General features: G+C 44.6%; 1 protein-coding gene across 1 annotated transcript in view; it reads right to left on the bottom strand.

The window, feature by feature from the left end:
• LOC117220173 (uncharacterized) overlaps positions 1-22247 on the bottom strand; it is a 43687-nt gene extending 21440 nt beyond the window's left edge. Inside the window, exon 1 of the mRNA XM_033469894.2 lies at positions 20633-22247. Within this exon, the coding sequence (XP_033325785.2) occupies positions 20633-21584 (952 nt within the window). The 5' untranslated portion in view covers positions 21585-22247. The remainder of the gene's footprint in view (positions 1-20632) is intronic.
• Positions 22248-23049: the final 802 nt, after the last annotated feature.

Consider the following 23049-nt stretch of genomic DNA (forward strand, 5'->3'; position numbering starts at 1 on the left):
CGAACACGCGAGAACGCATGAAGGATAGCTGGTGCACGCGTGCACACGCACCGCAGCCGGACAGGTACCCGCGCGCGCGTCCAACCGCATCAAACCATTAGAGTCCGGGACTCTTCGTAAATATAACGCGGACGTGCTCGATTCGTTTCTTTCTCACTATCCGCCCTCGTCCCCCCCCTTAGACCCCTTCCAATCGATTTTCATCGGTTTTCGATACCTTTTTGGGCCTCATTGTGGTGGAGACGGGTTTGCGTCCTTTGACTGTTTTGTGATCACCAATGAGGCCTAATTGGTCGTTCACTTTTATTGGAAGCGCAACTGAGCACATTTATTCAACAGCTTTTTGTTGAAGAGAACCTTTATACATAGATAATTGCAAAATACGAAAAGTCTCCAGACATTTAATTCAGAATTTTAATGGACCCCCGCTGCGTCATCTAGTTTGTTGCAATATTGATGGTCGTGTATTGAAGTCGATCAAAAATCTATTCACTGAAGTCATTCAACGACAGCAAAGTCTAACTTGAATTGTTTTGAATATTGTACGAGGATTGTTCAGAATCGCACGCTTCAAATTTATCTGCCTCCATTACAACAAAAATCAAGCCAGTAGCTAGAAAGTATAATTTTGCAGTAGTTTAAAGAATATTAAAAATGTCTTTCGAAAGTGCCAGCACCAAATATAAAGTCCCAAAATTCATTGAAAATCGACATTTTTAGTTATTGTTACAAGGATCAGCTTGTTAATGGCATATTCGTTATGCCACAGTGTTTTATAATGATCTGATGAAAAAAGTCAAAGAGCTATGGATTAATTGGAAAAGAAACACGGAAGTTTCATTTATTCGCGTCCGTTCGACACGAGCCTTTCCATCGTTGATACGCAGTTGGCGTGCTCGCGCGTCGTTTCATGCTGGAATTTTATTCACCGAGACTTTTCGCTCTCCAACTTCCTGATAGTGTCTTTAACTGTTTTTGCAACCCCGAATGATTGATGCTTCCGTGATCTTACGCATGGAAAGCTGTCCTGTATTTTACTATACATCTGCAATAACAATGATAATTTCTGTTTGTTGCACACGCGAGATCGTTAAAATTCTGACAGAAAAGTACTGGAAATTGCCTTCGCATTATTAACTGTTGTTTTTATCTCACACCCCTTGTTACGCCGTGGATATTTATGCGAAATAAAAACGTTCTTGTCAGAGTTACACAATTGATCGCTTTTCTAAACCAGTTAACTGTTGCGAACTGTTTGAAAGCGCGTAGTTAAGTATACTTCATAACTCTCAGACACAACATACAGTCTTTTATGATAATTACTTATAATTCTTTATTTGTTTGTTTTATCTCGTCTTCAAATATTCAAGACATCTTAAAATTTACGATCATATTTCAATTTTCAGTAAATTATATATTCGTTATAAAAAACAAACTATTATCATTTCTTCATGACGTGTAGACTCGTCAAAAACAGCTAACTGGTCAACAATTCCTAATACGAATTGATTATTGTCATAAATGTGAAATCTGCAGTCCACTCTTTGCCAAAAGTAACAAGATCCAAACATTAAATATTCATTTATACCTGGGGAATTTAGATTCAGAGCACAATATAAAATTTAGATATAGAGTGCAAAAGAATGCAAAAGAAGAAACGTGTAATATTGAGAACAATCTCACGGAATTCGATCAAGATGAAGTCAAATCGGAAAGCAAGCTTCCGTAGAGATAAAAATGATTGCGTGGAGTATTAAAAATCCCGTGGAACAGGAACGACGCCGCCTTCCTTTCCCTCAGGACTCGCCTAGGACTCCGACATCGACTCCCATACCCGTGTCTTTCACAATTCCCCCGCGAGTTTCGCACGAACCAGCTGTAACTTGGTCGTCCGGGCGAGGCATCCTAATTAGCGGCGAACAATACGCAATCTGCGGCATCTATACGCAGCCGTCGACTGATTCCTGCGCTTTGCTAACAACCCATTCTACTCATTGTACGCCGCTATGCCATAAATCCTAGGAACACTAACGCGGTTCAAAACACGTGTACGATCTCGCTTCCGATCCTAATCTACCGCTTGACACCGTGTTTTCCGGATCCGTGGGTTTCCCAAAACGTTCCCGAAGATTTCCCGAGGCTCCTCGATGCGACGGGTTACGCAACCGGTCGTAGTCCTTCGGCCATCATCAAGGATCGTGTCAAGGATCTCGTAAGAGAAAATTATAATGCGATCCCCGATCATTTCTCTGTCCGAAGGCACACAGGCGTCGGGTTACGAAATTAAATTAGAATACGAGAGCCAAAGCAGCCCCGACTTCTGACGTCCCGGTATTCCTACGGTTTTTGACGAGACCCTCAGGTCAGTCCTCTCTCTCCCATGGAGAATCCCATGGGACCGGAGCCGCACAGAAGGAGCCGTTCCGCTCGAGTTTCTTCTTCGATTCGAGAAGAGATACACCCGGAGCCCGTTCGATCCGGTCGCGAAATTAATTAAACGACGAGCCCACCAGACGACAAATTATGTCCGGCGTCGACTACTTACATAATTGATCCGGCCCCCGAACATAATTCGTACCCGCCGCGATCTAGATAAGCGTGTTCTTTACGAACTAGATTCGTGGAATTCCTCAGATTCCAGTCCTTCTCGATATTCGTGGTATTCCCACCGCGAACGGTCTCCCGGGAATTATTCCTGTTCTACTGTGGCCCTCGGCTCTTACGGCCACCACATACCCATGCATGCTGGACCAGGAATTTCAGTAAAATTGGCTGTTGACGCTGCTTGTTAGCCGTATAATGCACTCATTCAGATTTCTTTCAAAATGTAAACTAATATCAACGCCATTTATGGATCTTTTAACATCATAGTCGGAGCGTGAACTTCACACCATTTCTTGTAGAAACGCGAGCAATTTCTCTGTTCAATATTTTGTTTGATCTCTTTCATTATAGTCAGCCCTTCTAGTGCTGAACAACGATAAATCGTTGCTGACTACACCTACGAAAATGTTGTTTTCTTAATATTTCTGATAAATAACAATTTTATTTCCTTTTTTTATGTTCCTTTCGCAATGCTTTAATTGTCAGGTTTTACAAAATTGTTGTCATTTCTTTTTGAAACTTTACCAAACTACAGAATCAGGTTTAATATTTTAAAATGTGTCTATTAAGAAAATTTACGTTATCTTTCTGTCATCGTTCTGAAAGAATCATCGTTAACTTATTGATATTTATTTTTACACGGTACTTATTTGTATGATATTTACATACTCGGTTTTTCTGTAACGTGTCTACCGCGTGAAATCAGAATCGAGTGTAATAAAAAAGATACATTCTTGTCTGGATACCTAGTCGACAAATCGGCTCGAATTTTTGTGTGCCGACAAACAGCGATTGAACTTAGTACAGACAATGCCACCTCGAATTTCATCGTGGTTTCCCAGGGGAGTCGAAAAATCGCACGAGTGCTCGATAAATCGGTCGAAACGATCGGTTAACGTGTCGCGCGGAAATCCGTGCGAGAGCACAATGGAGAATCGAGGCAGGGAAAGGTCCCACGATCGTCAGAAACAGTGCCAAAAGTCACGGGAGAGAGAAGAGGCGAGCGAGGGAAAAAGAGATAGAGGACAGAGAAAAAGAGAGGCAGAGAGAGAGAGAGAGAGAGAGAGAGCGAGGAGAGAATGAGAAAGAGAGGTACACGTGAAATCGTTCCTGCGTGCGCCCGCCACTAACGACCTATGTAAATGTTCTATCTGTTATCCTTGTCCCTTATCATTTTATCCTCCTCCGCCAGCGATTCCAAACGCGGAGGAAAAGAGGGAGGAGGGTCTTGGAGAGCGAGCGAGAGGCTGGAAAAGGAGAGAGAGGAGGAGAGAAGAGGGTCCAGCATTCCAGAGCCCGGTCTCGACCCGCGACCCTCGCCCCCTAAATCATCCACCGCAGCTAGGCCGCAATTCCGTTTTGTTTTCTCCGCTCTTCTCCTCGTTCCTCTCCTCTCCTCACTCTCTTTCTCCTTTTCTCTCTTGCTTTCTTCCTCTGTGCCCACTCCCTACACTCTCCTTCTCTCTCCTTTTTTTATTTATTTCTCCCCCTTTTTCGACCTTTCCTACCAGACCACGGAGACAACCGCCCGACCCTTCTTGTTCTTCTTGGTCTTCTTCTTCTTCTTCTTCTTCTTCTTCTTCTACTTGACCGTCTCCCAGAGATTTGACGAACGGAACGCACTGTGGGAAAAGGAGTCGCAAGGCCCAAGTGACAAACCTCCCGATGCTAACAAAACGGCTCCGATCGACCTCTGACACCATCGACACGGCACAGAACAGACGGGGGGACGCGTCGATGTCTCCTCGAACAGGATCGATAACCGTGTTGCGGTCGTGAAACCGAAGAAAGCGCGCGAGAGGAGAAACCTGGATAGGCGGAGCGAGCCGCTTTCGACAGCGAAACGATCCACCTACTCGGTTCCCACAGGGACACGAGCGAGATGCTCCGGTTTCAAGGTGTCCGCGCCGAGGTGGCAACTCTATGGCCTGTGGCATCTACTGAACCCAGAGGTTCCCAAATTATTTGACCCGTTACATACTTCGTGGAAAGAAATTGGACGACATTTTCTACCACGGACAACCACTCTGTTTAAACCTGAAGAGGTCCATGAAAATTTTTGCGATCACATAGGACAGTTCTATTTCTTCCATGTCCTATATCACTCTGATATGAAACGAAATTTTCAGAAGAATTAATCGTCGAGTATTTCATCCTGTAATTAAGTAGTTCGTTATCCGAACATTAATGTTCTCCGGATTAAATCGTATAAACGAGGATTTACTGAGATCGTACAGGGATTCTAGATTTGCTTCAGATGTGGTGTTAGAAAGGTTCTAGAGTGTTTCTGTATCACTATTTTATATCATATGTTGTTAATTACTAACTATTGTCCGTAATCGTTTGAACCACTTTCTGCATCCCCGTACGTAAGTAAGTATTACACATTCTTTCATATCGAAGCAAAATGATCCAATCGGATCCAGATGTACAACGAATGTACAACAATTCGGTAACAACAAAGTAAACAAGTAGAAGCTGTCCAAAACGCACTTGAACATCTCTCGTTCAAAGCATCCTAAAAAATACAATGAGAATTGTTTTAGCCTACCCTCGGTAGCTACAAACGTCGCTATTCCGACAAACACTTGAAACCGAGAAGAACTCGGAATCCTTGCAAGTTCACAATAAGAATTGACAATAAAGGGACGGCCGAAAGAAACACGGAAGCTGGGTGTTCCGTAAACGATACGCCTATTCGTGTTGGTGAATAGTAGGAAAGTTCTCGCGAACTAGATGATCCGGATATATCTGATGTCCCGAGGCATTGAGGTGCGCGTGAAAGAAGCGCGTGGTCCAGCCAGGCTTCTCCGCCCCTAAGGGCAAGTGGAATCTTTCTCCCTTTGCCTCTCTTTCTCTCGTTGGTTGTCCCCCGTCGATGCTGCCGGCATTTAAACCGCACGAAAGTATAGTGTTACGGACACTCGATATTTTCTCGATGATCGTCATTGTGCCGCGCGGACGTCTTTAGCGTGCGCGGCGAAAACGCATTATTCCGCGGGGCTACTGTACCAACCGTATACCGCGGCGGGTACCATAACGGGCACCACGCAAACCCATCGACTGATTTGCCCCGTCTTCGGTTACCCGCTTCGCTCATTGTTGACGTGCTTGAATCAACTTCTCGCGAAAGCTTCTTCGGGATCGGAGGTCGCGGAATGATTTCGATTGATCCAGGATTGCGAAGGTAGGTTCGTTGGTGACGATGGAAGCATGTCGATGTAGTCATCGATATCTCGTTAGTTGTATTCTTCCTTTTTGGAGGACTGTGTGTAGTAGATTGTAGAATGCGCTTTTTGGGGAGAATGTTCAGGTACAGGGGTGATTTGACACTTTGACACCTGGATGTTGGTCTGAGGAGATGTTCGTCGATGTTTGATGTAAATTTAACTGTGATAATGTTTGTATTTGAATAGGTAGTTAATTGATATGCGTTTATTCTTTGTAAACAGTTGAAAGCGAAATTCTATGAATTATGAAATTAAATAATTAAACTTGTCCGTGTTTCATTGAATCTTCCTTCGGATCATTTTTATAGAAATCTGGGGATTCTAGAAAAATATAATAGAGACGACAATAGTGTTAACAACCATTTATCCCCCAAAATATGCGTTTACAGTTCAATGAACCTAACTGTGAACATTAAAACATAACACAACACATTTTAACGTAAATCGAGAAACATTTTAAGCAACGTGAAACATTCAACTTCTTCCTATTTTCGTTCTAATTCTTTACCAATTTAAAAAGTAAAACAAGAATGAATACAATATTGTCCCGAGAATCTTTCAAGCAACTGTTTCTGAGCAACGAATGACAGTCAAAGAATGAATCCAGACAATTATTATAATCATCGCTCAACGAGGAACTTCTACTAATCATCTCAGCGTACAGATATGACAAACCCCAACCATAATGCCAGCAATCCAGCAGATCCACGGATTTGTTTTCAAAGAGAGGCTCTCGCCAGGTATTTAAATCTGGTTTCTTCTGCGAGCTTTCTGTTTCGGGCTGTGGCACGGCTAATTCCTGGTGGTTTAAACAGCCCGTGAAAAATATCACGTGTTAACGGAAGCGGGCCGGCGATTATCGACGACCCGCGGCGAGCAGAGTTTTTTCGAGTATAGCAACGCTCTCGCCGCAAACAGAATAACACACGGTCACTTAGCAGCGTTTAATTCTCTCGCTACTATTTCTCTCGCTGTGCTCCCCGCACGGCGTTGCCATAATCCACGCACGCCGAACGATCGAATCGGCCGCGAAAGAGAGACAAGAAAAACCTCCGCATCGGCAGGAGAGAAGTCCCGAGTTATTTTCTTGTCGAACGGCCCATCCCGCGGAGGATAACCAGAAATGTTTGATTTCTTTTTCGAACCACCCCCGCGCCTCCGGCTCCGCGGCCCCACCTTTGTTCCGAGCGTCTCCGTTGCACCTACGCATTTACGTCAGCGAGAACACCGCCAGTGATAACAGATTACGCGCGCTCTGACAGATTTAATCCACTTTTCAGGGAAACGCCAGCCGATCTCGACACGGTAAAATAATACTTCCTTCCGCTGTAAATATCTCTGATCATTCACAGATCCTGCCCGTCGATTGCTGCTGCGGCTATTCGAAGTCGCAATTGTTTTCGCCGCGATCACTGTTTATCCGGGATTTATGGCTACTTTGTTTGGGAACACTCTTCGATGGAAAACGAAGCTAAGCGACATCTTTCCGGGACGTGCGGCGGTATTGAAACTTTGGAGAAACAGAGTTTTATGAAACTTTTTTGTTTCATCTGTTTCAGTATTTGATCAGAGTTTTATCAAAATGGTTTTATGAAATTTGTCGCGTTATCGCGGATGTTGTAGGATTGAAAATAATTGTGGATTGTTTTTCGAAAGAAGGATGCACTGGACTGCTGTATTTGACATCCTGAATAGATGCGGGCAACTGTTACGACTTCGGGTGTCTTATTTAAAAAAGAAAAGCGAATCATAATCCGTAAACTTATATTATCAAATTTAAAGTCGTCTCGAAATTACATTTTTATGAACGTTACACATTGTATTTCTAGAATATTCTTAAATACCTGAAAGCTGTACGACGCCATTTTTCATGGAGCGTTACTCTGACGTTAATATTGAATCATTGCAAAATCATTCGTAAATTATCAACTATCACTTCTTTCAGTATAAATTTCACAATTTTGCACGTTTCACTATCCTTATCGTTCCATCAATTTCAACACTCCGACAGTAATTTTTTAAAAAAATATTCCTTCATTAGCACTCAGACTTTGTAGTTTTTTAACAGAATTTTAATTTAATTTTAATTTAACTTGTCAATTTCTTGGAACATACTTTTTAGGGCACTCACTCTTTTTTCCATAGATGTTAATGAGCCAGGTGAAAATTTAAAGCAATTGTCAGAAATCAGATAGTCAAATAAGAACATTTATATTCTGGGCCCAAATGGACCCAATCACAGAAGGAATCATTGGTCTCATCTATGCAAGAGTGTTGCGGCCCGTCGAATCAACCCTCTCCGCACGCGTTTCCAGTTGTTCCCAATGTATCGGAGCCCCGGTGGCTGGTAGCCGCGTGTCGCCTTAGTTCGCAATTAGCGTCGCGCGGTTTCGAAGGCTTCTCGTCAAACTGCAGCGTTAATGAGAAACCTGTTTGTCACGTCCACCGTTCCGCGAGCCGTTCATTCAGCCCCGGGGACCTGACCGCGCGTGTGCGCTCGCGCGCCGCTTCTTGCAAGGTCTCTCTTTCTCTCTCTCTCTCTCTCTCTTTCTCTCTTCCTCTCTCAGCTCTCTCTCTTCTCTGTAGGCTTCATAATCGCGCGAATAGTCGAGTGACTTGCGGGAAACGCCGCGCACGATGATACCTCCGCAAGTTAGCCCGCTTTCTTGTTAACAAACTGGCTACTGGAGACTGTTCACTAAATCAATTTTCAGCCAGCTCGAGCTTCTCATTATACCGTTGTCGAAATCACGGTGTTCCGTTGATTTTTTCTTTATTTTTCTACGCGAATTTGTAGCCGATAAAATGTCCTGCTGCCACAAGATGAACAAAGTACCAAGATAAGCAGATCTTGTATATTCTCCTTCTTAAAATAGTGTTTTACGATTATTTAGCCCCGCGATGAAAATAAACGATTCTAACTGGGTTATTTTTATAACGAGACTATTCAGGAATGACTCAGGAACGAGTTTATCCTGTGCACGTCCAAGTATGTACTCGTTTCAGATACTGGAGTGCATTTTTATCGATGCTTATGTAATGGAGTACAGTAATTCCAACGATAGTTTGTTCTATGAAGCACATTAACGATTTTAATTGAATGTATTTTATGATCAAATCGTTCAAAAATCACTGAGAATTTCACTTTCCGACAATGATTTTCTTCTTGAAAACACTATGATATGTATGCGTATTTCAACGATCCTTCTTCATGGACTGCATTAATTCCATTCATCATTCATCCTTCGACGCAAATGAACGATTTTAATTGCCTCCGTCTTGTAATTACGTGATTGAAGAACGATCAAAGAGCAAGTTTAGCCCAGAAAGATCCAAGAATAATATTCTTTAACACTTTAAGTACGTTTCATCGATGCTACTTCGCGAAGCGCATTAATCGCAGCTATTGTTCTTCCACGAAGCGAATTAACGACTGCACGATGGTGTAATCCGAGGATTCAGGAGCGAAAGACCGAGAGGAAACGCTTCTGGTTGATCGATAGTCGGGGGAGCGAAGGAAGCGCGTGGCCTCGTTATTTTTTCAGCTGACTGGCCGGTGCCGAACGGGGTGCGAGAGGTCCACGGAATAATTAACCGGTTCTGTTTTTGTAGAAGCCAATCAAGCGTCCTCTATCATCGTTGTTCCGCGGGTTTCGCGTCCGAACGGGGTGTCGTTCCCTCGTCCGCGATCGCCATTGCTTGTCTATCAAGCCCGACGCGAGCCATTAACTGTATCAACAGCCGCTTCCGGCTTCGGTCGATGGGAGAACGACGTTCCTTGTGATCCACGTTCATTAACAAGCCGTCCCCCCCTTTTCCGTTTATCTTCTCGAAACGATTAACGTTGTTGCACCGCGCATGCAACGCGTCACGTCGTCGTCTCCGCGCGCAATTTCCTCTTCTGCATTTCAATTCTCGGATACGAAAGACTATTTTCTTACGACGCGACGCGATGCGGAGCGCGATGACTTTATTAAAAACGGGACCGAGGGATCCGCGGATGCACACCGCGTTATCTCCTGTTTCCCCGCGATCCCGATCCTCAGACCGTCCCGCGAGCACTTAATTAATTTTCTTTTATTAGCGCGCCGCTTTTACGCGTTTGTAACAGTCGTGTAAAACGCAATTACGCGGCAGTCGTTCCAACGAAATCCGAACTGGTTTCTTACGGCGATGTTATCGCGCTTCGGCTTAATTAGATCTCTTTGAGCGACGGACCAGAAATGCGCATTTATTGCTGCTGTCGCGGAGATGCGGGACGCCTTCGGACGAATCGGTTTAGCGATGTTTATAAAAAGACTTATGTTAACGTTAAGATAATGAAATGAGCGATAGAAAGGATCCAGCAGAATCCGCCATTGCATCTTCACGATTTTCATTTAAATTGCCGGTGTAACTTTCGCGCAGAGTAATCTATGCACTGTATCGATTTTTCATCTCCCGTAATATATTTCCGACAGTAAAACGTACGATCATTTTCATCCATTCCTATGATTCCCTTGCTTCATGATACCTATCACAACGGAATCGATAAATCTTTCAAACCGAGTTCAGCCCCCCTGCAACTTGACATTTTTCAAGTCCAAACAAATTCTGTATAATGTAAAAGCAGACAATAAAATGTTGTGCTGAATTCTAGCATCACAGTGAAGCAAGACTTGCGAAGTACAAATAACAAATGTGCGACGTCAAATTTATGTAATTATATAAACATAACTGTATTATAAAGTAGTTATAATTGCAATTGGTTATAAAGTGTCCATTAATGTGTTTATTACTTCCATTCGAAAAAAATTCAAAAAAATACAAATTATACTACTTTTCTTTTTAAAACCGTACTAGTAATATAAACCATCGGATTTTTACTTTTTCGCAGCTTCAATTGCTGAAACGATTCATCCACTGTGTTTTCTCGCGTTAACGTTTTTATAATTTCTATAAAACTGCAATGCCAACGAAAGGTGCAAGTGTGATTTCAATATTTGTAACAGCTTTAACAGAGCATTTGCAACAATTAGAAATCCGACATTTCGTGTCGCAGGCCCACTGGAACGAACACACGCGTCCCTCTTGTTCAGTGAATTAACGTCGGAGCATTTCTAATTAAAATCGGAATGAGTCGCAATACAAGGGGTTGACGGACCAGGGCGATTGCTATGCAACAGGATAGAGCTGTCGGATTTTAAACCGCGTTCGCGGACAGGATCCATCGACAGGTTGAAGGGCGTACACTCCGAACCAGCCACGACGGTTACGACGGTTACGACGGGATCGAGAGAGTGCCAGCGGCAACGACTGGGCCTGCCCAATCTCGGCAGCTTGCTTTTGCAACAAATCTTTCAGTCTAAATCAGTTTCAAATAATATACCCGGGCCGCGGGCCGGCCCGAGGGCGCTCGCGGTGCATCACGAACAGATTCGAACGCATGAATCCTCTTTTAATGACCCCGCTACCGTGCTGCAAGATTTACAAATCCACGCCCTCCACCCCCGCCAGAAAGAAACAGACCGTGTCCGGTCGCGTGGAGTGTTCTCAGCTTATTATTGATTCAAGATGACCGAACAGCTCCCGGGAATTCGCGATTTGTTCCCATCAACTATCCTGGAGCTGGTGTTCGCTCAAAATTTACCATGTTTGCGGATGTTAGTGCAAATTGTCGTTTTTGTAGAGAACCTCATCCGAGAACTTGGCATGCGATAGAATTTTGGTTATTGTCTTCTGATAGGAAAGACTTCGATAGAGCTTGTAAAGGGTCATTTTTAATGGTTTTTTGCGAAGATCTCTTTATGAAATTACGTTGATTGTCAACAACTATAAAAACGAGCCGGAAGGTTCAAATAATCGTATTTCCTCTTACTAAATTATCCATTTTTGTGCACAATCTGAGCGTTAATTAGGGAGAATTTTCTGTAGTATACGGGAAAGAGTTCTTGAGAACACGTCATAAAAGAACTTGACGTAAATTAGAATTTTGATTATCGTCGTCATAGTTAAGATACATTTAAAATTGTGTGAGAAAGAGGAGACTTCGGCGCGGCTTATAAAGGATCCTATTGTGATGATGCTTGGTAAAGAATTGCAGTATTGTCTCTTTGTTAAATAGCGTGATTAAGAAAGTTTTTCAAAACACGGTGTTCCATATGTGCCACCAATTTTTTTTGCCACCACACCGAATAAAATTAGATATACATTTCAGTCACATATAAATTGTGACACATAGCATGATATTTAGAGAACTTGTGCCTTCTCTTTGACAATACTTTTACCAAATTTTATAAGATGTATTTAATGCAATAAATATTTATAACTATGTATGCTATTGACGCTGGTAGCGAAGACATTACGAGGTTGTAGATATTGTGCATTTGTGACAAGGATATGTATGTGAAATGTAAAAATGTAAATACAATAAATTCTCCCTAATTGACATTCACATTGTGCACAAAAGTGGACAATTTTGGAAGAGGAGATACGATTATACAACTATAAAAATAATCGTATCTCCACTTTCCAAATTATCCATTTTTGTGTACAATCTCAGCGTCAGTTAGGGAGAATTTACTGTACATTAGAAGAATAATCATTCAAGAGTCCAAGATCAATGTTATCAATGTTCACTTGCCTCCACTTCCTGCAATCAACAAAGAGCATTCGTGTTTTGCACTGAGAATAAAATTCGCATTACTAGACACAACTGGACTCACCGGGGCATTAACTATTTCTTTTCCATCGTACACCGTCGTCAGAATTCTCCCCGCGCGTTATAAGAGAATTATTCCGCAGTGAAGATCGCGAATGAAACAGTCGCGAGAGGAGCAGCTCCGGTGCCTCCGCCGCAGAAATATTTCCGAGCGTGTAATTTACAGGACAGCTTTTGGATCGCGGAACGGCCGGTGATAAACTTGCCCGACCAGCTGACCGTTTAATTATTTTCAACGCGGTTACCCGCGGCCGCGGAGCGAAAATAAATTGAACGTATCCGATCGAGGCTATCGCGAATCCGTATCTGCGATTCCACGAATCAGAGGGAGATGGGCTGTCGTGTCAACCGTTTCTCGCGCACTTCCGGCAAACATTGTTCCGCGCTGTCGAAGATGAGCGAGCACAAGGTGTCGGGGACCGATCGATGAAGGTGTGGGCGGCGAAACAACAAAGCCGCCGTATAAATACCAACCAGGGGTGGTTTTTTATTGGCGGCTGGTTTTCGAGGTGCACGCGCGAAGAACCGTCTCTCGTCCTTATCGACCCGCAGGCTTATCCTTCGGCTTTTCCCCGCTGTTTCCTGCGGTGACAATTCATACGGACGCCTCTCGCCGCCGTATCGTCTAATATACTGTCTCTCAATCGTCTGCGAAACACCCAGATCTTAATCGATCGAAGATTTTATCCTGTTTCTTATATAAGGAAGCTCACATTCGCGAACATGATAATTATCGTCATTATGCGTTTATAATACGAACAGATTTTAAAAATGCAAAGGAACATGTATATTTATAACCGCAAATGACATTTTTATTTTCTTCTTACCATAAGAAAATTTTACAGGTAGTTGTTAAATTAAATTCTTTCCTTATCTTGGTATTCATAAAATACGTTTGAGCTTTACACAAAGAACTGTAGTCTAATTATAATTGTATAACGCAAGACAATTGGATGATTGAACAGCTACAGTGACAATCAGTAATTTAATATTGAAAATATTAATGCAACGATTATTATCTAAACACGAACGTTGATGTTAATGTCTTTGGTATATTAAAAATAATAATGTCAGTGGAAATAGTTACGTTCTGTTACTCCTGGTTCATAAACAATGTAGAAAACGACTCGAATTAGTGTTCGGGTTCAAAAATTCGGGTTTCCAAACATTAAAAAATAAAATTATGCCGAATCTGATTCCCAAATGTGAAGAATTTCATCGTCCTTATAACAACGCTTATTTTCAAGCCTCGTAAAAATCTTATAAAATTTTATGGCGTTTGCAGGCTGGAGGACATAAAAGCATGAATATTCGGATAATTATCGAAGCGAGTTCTATTCTATTTCGGCAACAAGCTAGGCAGAATTCTTGACCACGAAGTTATGAATATTTAAAGATCGGATGCTAAATTAAACGAACGACTTTCGTCCGAGAAAGTTACCGCTCTCGCAGCTGCCGAGACTTCATCGCCGATAAAAGCGAAACGGTTCGATGAAAACCCACGACTTCGACGCGTCGATTCGCGGTAGAGATAATTGAAAGTATTGAACAATTCTATAATAGCCGGGTGTGTCGAAACTTAACGCGTGACGACGTTATAGGTGCTCGGCGATCGATCATGCTCGAAAGCGCGAAGAATATTGCGCGCGTTGTTGGTCGTTGCCCGTCGCGCGTCGGCTCGAGCGAAGTGCTTCCTCCACGAGTTTTATCGCCGTAATCGCTGGCTCTCGATCGGATCGAGCGCTTTGCTCGATCGATCGATCTTCTCTACGGAGAGATTTCGATAAGTCGTCGGTATGACAATCTCGGGGCTGATACAGATTTTGTTCCGTGACGGTCATTGTGATTTCTCGAGCTTCCAACTGTTGAAGAAACAATTCTCAACAGTTCAAAGCTTGCTAACCCCGATTTCGGGTTTCGATATGTTGGCCATTCAAATGTAAATCATCAAAGTTATAAATGTCTGAATACAAATTGGCTTTCAGCATCGGCATTCATAGAATTTGAAATAATACGCATTCAGTTTGAAAAGACAGAGAACAACTACAAGCTGCTTCCATCACAAGTCACGAGTAATTATTATTGAAAATAAAAATGTTTAATAATTTAAACATTCGAACTGAAATATTCGATGCCTATAAATTTAAATTACGAAATTCACAGATACTTTCCGAAGCTTTTATCGCTGAAATTTAAATATTCGAACTCAAATGTTCGGACGGTTGGAGACATAAAAATGACGAAATTGTTAGATGTTAAAGCTAAATTCTCGAGCGTTGACATTTAGCTGTTTAATCCGCCGGGTATCATAGAATTTCTGCTTGAAAGGCAGGCATAGATTAAATGTTTTAAACATTCATGCTCTCGAACGTCGGAAACCGGCGAGCGTTCGATTTGAATAGCGAAATTTTTAGGCATTGTTGAATTTAATTTGAAAGATTTAGAGGTTGTTACGCCGATGACTATCGCGATTATATATTAGCCGTGTTACGCTGCGGCAGTGCGGTATCGTGGAAACTTTATCGACGAAATAATTTGTAAGCGCTTTACGCGGAGACCCGATTTCCAGCGTCGTTTCAGCGTGTTTCTGTCGACGTCACGGGCTTATCGCAATAATGCCAGGGCCCTCCATATTGGTCTCGCATAAATCCGATCATGCATCTCGATTCCGATCGCACGGCCCGCCGCCATTAGTTACCCGGAGACTTACAATGTTCCCCAGAACGTAGCCCGGAGCTTTACGGCATTGTCGATCGTCGTCGATTTCCTGGCGATGGCTGGCCTGGCCGAGCAAATATCGTCGCGCACTTCCTGGCACCGTTTCCTCGTTTTTCTTCCCCGACCCTCCTTCTTTCTTTCGCTTCCTGTGTCACTCTAGATTCCGCTTTTTCGACTGTCCCGAATGCGCGATCATGCCCGACCTCCGAATTCATGTCTCTGTACCGGTGCTCTACTTAACTCGAAATTATCCACCGTCTCTTCCGAATAAACTGCGCGGATCTTTATACCAATACAAACTCATCTAAAAATACGATTTTTCAAGTACAATAACCACACCATCTTCTTTTATTAACTCTTTTGGAGGCGGTTCAACGATTCCAGAAATTTCGCTAATTTATTCCGATATAATTTAACGAAACGAATCAATTGATGACATGACAGTCGTCGTGTTAATACTTTCGAGAGATTCAAAGAGAAAGAGGAAAGTCTTGTTAAATTTTCAATGAACTATTTTATATAGTCATCTATATATAGTCATATTATGCAGTAGGATCTCGGTTTCCCGAACCTCTGACGGCTGAATTCTTTGTAATCAAATTATAGTACACGTGAAAGCCGTTCAATCTGGAACGAGCCATATATCACATTATTTATTATGTCGATCAATGTTTATTTTAACACTATAACGATGTAATTGCTCTAACTCTGAAAGTGGCTACTATACGTTAACGTTTGTCTAACAATTCGACACATTTTATTTTTTAAGAAATGCATCTTGTCACAACCAGCTGATCTACAGCTTAATTCGAATTCAAAGGCCTGTTTCGATTTACAAAGGTAAGATTGGAGCTCGATCGGGGGTGGAACAATCGGGTGCGCGTTTCAAATAGAATGAGGACGTTCCTGTTAATCCGCAGATGCGAGTTCGTAACAGCGTTAGCCATTAGGCATAAATTGATATGCATTATAAAGAGACCGTCCCCCACTTATTCCTGCGAGTCGGACGAGGATGAGACGCCAGCCACGAAGGAAAAAAAGAAAAAGAATCCGAAAGAATAGCGTTCGTAACACGTCCAGGCGATTTTCTGTCGCATGTGCGTCGCATGAGCGTTGACGATTGGTCGGATTGACAATGGTCTCCCCTCAGGGCTCGCGCGCCATTGGCTAGGATTTTCGGAGGGTTAGAGACGCGTAGAATAAGGGGATGATACGGGATGAGTCGGAAAGGGGGTTGTTGTGGAATAAGCGTTAAGTAGGGGCGAGCGTGTCGAGGAAGATAGAGGAGGGGACCGTGCGGGTAAATGGCTTCTACGGTGACGAAACAGGCCGATTGAAAATTTTCCGTGAGAAATGGTCGGTGCCATCAACAAACAACTTCTAAATAATCTTCTGGAATCATTCTGTCTGCGCTCGATTTTTTAAAAATGTGGATTTTTGAATTTATGAGAAGTGTGAATAAGTGCTGTTTAAAACGCGAGACAATTTATTACAATTATTAAAGAAAGAGATTTTGGAGTGACTTCTACTTTATTAAATTAATGCACAGCATTCTTTTCTTTGTAATAACGTTTTAAAAGTTGTTCACTCTAAAATGTAATAGTTAAAATTAATGAACACATTTAGACGACAGCATGGATCTGGGATTAAAAGTTGTATTAGTTTCGTTTCATCCAAGCTAAGAAAGATATTTCTCACATTTTGCTTTCGACAAAGTAAACCGTAGAACTGAAGTTTCTAGAAAGATATATGCAAACTAATTCTGCCTTTCACAGAGTAAATTTTATTGGACTGAAAATTATTGTGAGCTGGGGTAACAAGCATGAGAATTCGAATTCCTCCGATATACAAATTCGAGCCCAGCGATACAAAGGATCTCGACAGAATATATTTCCCTCGGAGACGGGCTTGTTACGGAACACCGGTTAATTCGCACGAGCCAAAATATTTGTCCTCGCGTTTCTGATAAAACAAAGAATTCCTGTCGAATCGCTTTTGTGCGATCATGGGAGCGCTCAAAAGCAGAGTGGATGAGAAAGAAAGAGAGAAAAGAGAGAGAGCCCAGGAGAGCGAGAAACAGAGAGGAGAGAGGCAATAAAGGGGCATCGTGAGCGTACGAGCGCGTGAACGGGGAACGCCCGGAAACAAAGCGTCAAGCCGTGCGTGGTGCGTTTTTTTGAAAATGCCAATTTATCCAGAAAGGGGTTGCTGGAGGGTTTCTCTCGTTCACCGACACGCTACTAAATGGATTTTAATTGATTCCACTGCCCACCGCCGCCTCTCGATCGAACATTCCTTGCGCCAGCAAACATTGCGCTCGTTCAATTTGAATGTACAAACATTATTGAATGTATGACTAGATCACCAATTATTATGTTTCAAAAGCTTTTTGATAGGAAGAAAACATTTTACGGAGTGAACGAGGTATTTAGCATCATCCCCAAAATGGCGGCTGATCGGATGTCGGTATATCGCATTGTTTGTGTGATCACGTTATCGGAACGCTGGAAGTATTTAAAAATATTGTTTGACAATAGTCTCCTGATTATTGATCCGCATATCTTGATAGAAATAATTAACCCTTGTGAAGGCCAGTAGGTACCAAGACAATCGATAACTATAAAAACGAGCCTCAAGGCTTGAATAATCGTATCTGCATTTCCCAAATTGTCCATTTTTTGCACAATCTGAGCGTCAATTAGGGAGAATTTACTGTAATTACTGTATATTCTTAGTCGATTCATTATATTATTTTGAAAATGATACTAAAATCGGTGTTGCGAATTGACAAGGTAAAAGGTGATCTCGAATTTAGATATTTCCCGAATTCCAGATAACGTTTAAGAGATCCAATATTTTGTCTAAACTTAATAGAGATTTTTGTCTAAATCAATAAGCATGGCATTTCCTGCACAAACTATGATTGTTGCTGCATTGCTTAAAAGTGATGCAACGAAACAATTAAATGACGCAAATGTGTACCAATTTCCCAAGTCTGATCAAAAAGAGTGAACTCATCCTAAAATTAAAAATCATCTTCGACGACTTCTCTCGAACACCAGCTATCGCGAACTTTCTTTAAAAAAAATAGCTGTTCCAAAGCGACAGGAATGCAGGAACGAAGAGAGATCACGGCCTAATCGCACACGCTACACATCCCCGGCACAAAGGGGATGGATACAACGTGTGAACGGAAACAGCAGCGACCTGTGATGGGCGGCTAGGATCCGCGATTTCATCGTTCGAAGTGATTGACCGTGCTGATACAAAATTGCAAACGAGCGAAGGAAATGTCGGTCCTGGCTTAGCGCTGATTTATATCGATTACGGGATTATTAAAACCGGGAACCATAGATCACTCGAGACGCCTCGATTTTCCGGGAGGCTGTCCGTGTAACTAGCTTGTAAAGCAGAGAGACGCTTTGGTCTCTCTTTCTCCGGCACCCTCTCCGGCAGCCATAGAAATGCAAATCGAACGGTCGAGAGCGGAATCGCGTCGCTAAACACCGTCGTTTAACGTCCGAGAACGCGCGAGGACGCGCGAGACCGACAGATGTACGCGCTAATGGATTTACGCGTCCCCCGTTTTTACTGTCGCCGTTAAAACGGAATCGCACAGTGAGTCGTAGATCGTAGGTCTGCAGTCCTGCCGGCTATAAGGGAAATCGAAAAAACGAGGAGAGAAAGGGCCCGATGGAGAGCGCGCGAGCGCGCGCGCGTCACCGAACCACGACTGACAATAAAACTACACGGTGAAATTAGTAGCGACTGTGCGGGACGGAATCTCCGCAGCGGGCCCCGATCTTCGGACGCCTGGCGTCTGTCCGTCGCGTCGGGCCCGAGCAAGGGGCCCACGTTCCCGTTGCCCGGGCCCCGTGCAACCACGTGAATACATTGTCCGCGGGACGCGGGCATAAAACGACACGATATATGGCCCGGTAATTTCTTAATTGCGCCCCGAAAAATTCTTGTCATCGTAAACAGCCGGTTGATTATATTGAAACGGCCCGAGGCGCCGGGGGCGTTTCGTGGTCGAAAACGGGCCCTGGCGGCGAATGGAGGGAGAAGCTGGCCTGTTTGTGCATCTCGTGGTGCAACGCCTCTCCGGAATCGAGTGATTTCGGACGGAAGCCATTGATTCAACTGGCCCGAGACCGGCACCAGGAATTAATCGAGTTCCGCCAATGCGATTTCCGCAGGATTGGGAGGACCCGGCGGACTTAATAGCTCCTAGAAACGGTTCGGCTTAGGTTTTGTTGAACATTACAGGCCTGTTCGTTCGTGGAAACCAGCTCCGGGCAGATTCAGATCAGTGAGTGACAGGGTTTAAACGGGCCCGGACGCGAGTTCGAGGGAATTCGTGGCATTCCTCGGGCCTGCTGCCCGCTTGAAAGAAGATATCGCGAGGCGCAAGGGGGGCGTCGGGACCCCGGCTTGATGAGATGGGAAGATTAACCTCCGTGGACCCGATATTGCGAGCCTCAACTCGCCCTGGAATGGTTTGTAATTTTCGAGCGTGACACTGGAGTCCTCGCGTGGTATCGTGAATCAGCGAGCAATTAAGACCGTCTTTTTAGGCGATTTTACTTGAGGATGGTCGAATTTCGATCGACGCCCAAGTGTCTATCCTCGGGATCATCCCTTGAGGACTTAATCGAACGTTGATATAACTCTTGAGGTAGCACATTGAAGTTTTTAAAGCGCAATTAAAAAGCTATTCTACTTCCGCACGATGCGTATTAAGTAGAAATCTAATTGGTCAACCCCTGAAGTATTTTTATTGAACGTCGATTTTGGAGTATACCATTAGGTTCATCAATTAATATTCCAGATCAGAAAACAGTTGAAACGTTTTTTGAAATCTGGTTTGTGGAAGAGCAATTTTAGATGAATATCTAGGTTCATCCACGCGCTAAAACATCTCCTAAATACTCAATCTAACATTGAGTATCTGTCACAGCATATGCTTCTAGAAAATCAAATTTAGATCAACCTCTATGTGGCCACATCTTAAACAACATCCCCGAAAACCTCTATCTCGCAGAGATCCAACTTTGGATTTCACCTCTAGGTGTTGAAAGAACGTCGCAGATAACAGAGCAATTAGGAATTAATTTTACAGTATTTGCTTCTAGAAAATGCAAGTTTAGATCAATCTCCACGTGCCGATGTCTTAGGAAACATCCCCTAAAGCTTCAATGTCGCACAGATCCAACTTCGAATTTCACCTGCACATTAAAGGTCCGTGCACAGGTTCGTTGCGCATTAAATAACGACTGAAACCTCATCAGAGGCGCCAGCAGAACCCAAGTCAACGTCCACGCGTACTATCAACGACCTTATCCAAACGATGTTCGTAAAAAGAAGATCATGTACTCACCGGTATGCGTCCTCTTGTGTATCTTGAGATTCTCGGACCTGGCGAACACCTTTCCGCATCCGGGGAACGGGCAGGGAAACGGTTTTTCTCCGGTGTGCACCCTGATGTGATTGACGAGCTTGTATTTGGCCTTGAAGGCCCGGCCGTTCCGCGAGCATCCCTGCCAGAAGCACGCGTGCGTGGTGCACTCGGGTCCGCCCACGTGTTCGACGGTGAGGTGCGTCACGATATCGTGGAGGTTGTTGAAGAGTTTGCCGCATAGCTTCCTTCCGGGTCCGGGCGAATCCTGGTCCACCCACATGCAGGACATGTCGTGGCGTGGTCCGCCGGTCGCGGCACCGGCCCCACCACCGCCGGTCCCATTGCTCCTCATGTACCTGAGGAACGCGCCATGGGGATGATGACTTGGATGGCTGACCGCCGGGTGCTGTTGGTGATGAATAGATGCGGGGGTGAGGTGCGGAGCACCCAGATACTGGTGATGAGGCGGTAGCCGGGAGTCCTGGGGATAGTGTCCGGGGTAGTGACTGGCCGCCAGAGGATGCTGACCTGGATGATGAGGAAACTGCTGCATAGTGGCGGCGGTGCTGTCATGGTGCAACGGGGTGAAGAGTCCAAGGCCGCTTTCGGGGGTGGTAGGATTCGCGGTGGCGTTGAACTCGTGCTCCCTCCTGAGCAGAAAGTCGCGAGCCGCGTAGCCTGGGTGATGGCTCATGTGGTGGCCCATGTGCGGCGCCATGTGCGACGCCGGATGGGGATGATGGGGCGGATAGCCCTGGGGATGGAAGTGGTGGTGCTGCTGCGAAGGAGCCTCGCCCGGGGCTGGTTGCACACCTCCGCCAGCATCCGAAGATCCTCCGGTGGCACCAGCCCCACTGGGTGACAGCTTGATGCCCAGGTTGGCCAGGTGGTGCGGGTGCGAGGACACCCCGTCCAGGAAAGCGTTCATCATCGTGGTGGATTGCGTTGCTGTTCAACGTTCTACCACCGGAGATACAAGAATCATGTCTCACGCGTAGCGCTTCGTGGATCGCGCAAAGTCTCGTTGTAATCCCAAGGACGTTTTCGAATAGTTCGTTAACGGGAGGAACGTCGCGCACTCTATCACTGAACGGCCACACTGTCTATGTAAATGCACTGGCGTGTTCACTGGCTATCGCGAGATATGAACGGGGACCCCTGTAGGATTATCCTTCCAACTATTTCAACGAGCCACTGTGTAACCGACTCGCAGCAAGAGGTTCCGCTTCAAAATCCCAAAACGGTAGCACTGTCGAACTGTCTGTTCTTCGCGGTGGTGTTCTCACTTGGGAACTCTGGATTCGGCCCGTCGGTCTGGGAGCGGCGACCCGGCGCGAGTTAAACGTCCGCCGTGAATCCCACGAGCCCGCTCTCGGAAAACGAGACCGACTGCGTTGTTCCTGTATACGGCCAGTCGAGGCAAGCGGAAGAGGAGGACGATGACGAGCACGACGACTCGCGTCAACGTCTCCAACGCACCGTACAGGGAGGGTGAAACATCCGTGGTGTTCCTTGCTGCGTTCACAGCGGGACTGAGAGCAAGGACTGGGCTCCCGCCGAGGAGCAACTCGGCCGATTTCGGCATTTACGAGCCTGCCCTCTCTCTTTGGCCCGCTCTGCCCGTTCGGACGCGTTCACACTGATACGCTCCGCCACGCTCTGCCCCTCTTTGTCGAATCGTCCTTCTCTTTCACCTCCTCTCGCTCGCTCATCGGCACCTGGAACCGCCGTTCGGGAAACCTCGTGCGTTCTCGCCGTACCAAACTGTGGGCACGCCCACTTACCCCACTCTGGGGTCAGAGAAAGACCGTGGATGGAACCACAGGCTCCACCACTGGTTGACGTTCCCTCGTGGATACCAGCGCTCCATTGGCGACGATGGCACCACCGTCACACCTCGCCCAGATCCAACAATTGGGGGACAGCCAGCCGATTCGGCTGTCCACCAATCCCGAGCGCCTCTCATGGGCGTCCTGCTGATCACAGCGCATGTCGCGAATCCGCCCTCACGGATACGCCCATCGAAGGAGGATGGCCACAACGTCGTCGCGACGTCGACGCCTGGACAACGTTATCGGAGGTGAGTCGATCGCGTGCAACGCATTGGTTCCGAGAGGTAGGCCACCCTTCTTTACGTCCTTCATTTCCAAACTGGATTCGGAGCAATTTATACGAGAACCTTGTTAATCTTTGCATGTTGCTCGAAAAATGTTTGCACCAATAATTACAATATCTACGAAGTACGATCTTCTTTCTTGAGAAATATATGTTTATTATATTTATTTTTATAAATCATCCTGATCCCAAAAAAGTTGTCATTACTTCACTTCAATGTGTTCTAACAAATTTTCTTTCATGGAGATATCCACAGTTTAGTAAACAAAATCTTCTGCATA

This window comes from Megalopta genalis, chromosome 10, assembly GCF_051020955.1.
Source record: "Megalopta genalis isolate 19385.01 chromosome 10, iyMegGena1_principal, whole genome shotgun sequence".
NCBI classification, from domain to species: domain Eukaryota; kingdom Metazoa; phylum Arthropoda; class Insecta; order Hymenoptera; family Halictidae; genus Megalopta; species Megalopta genalis.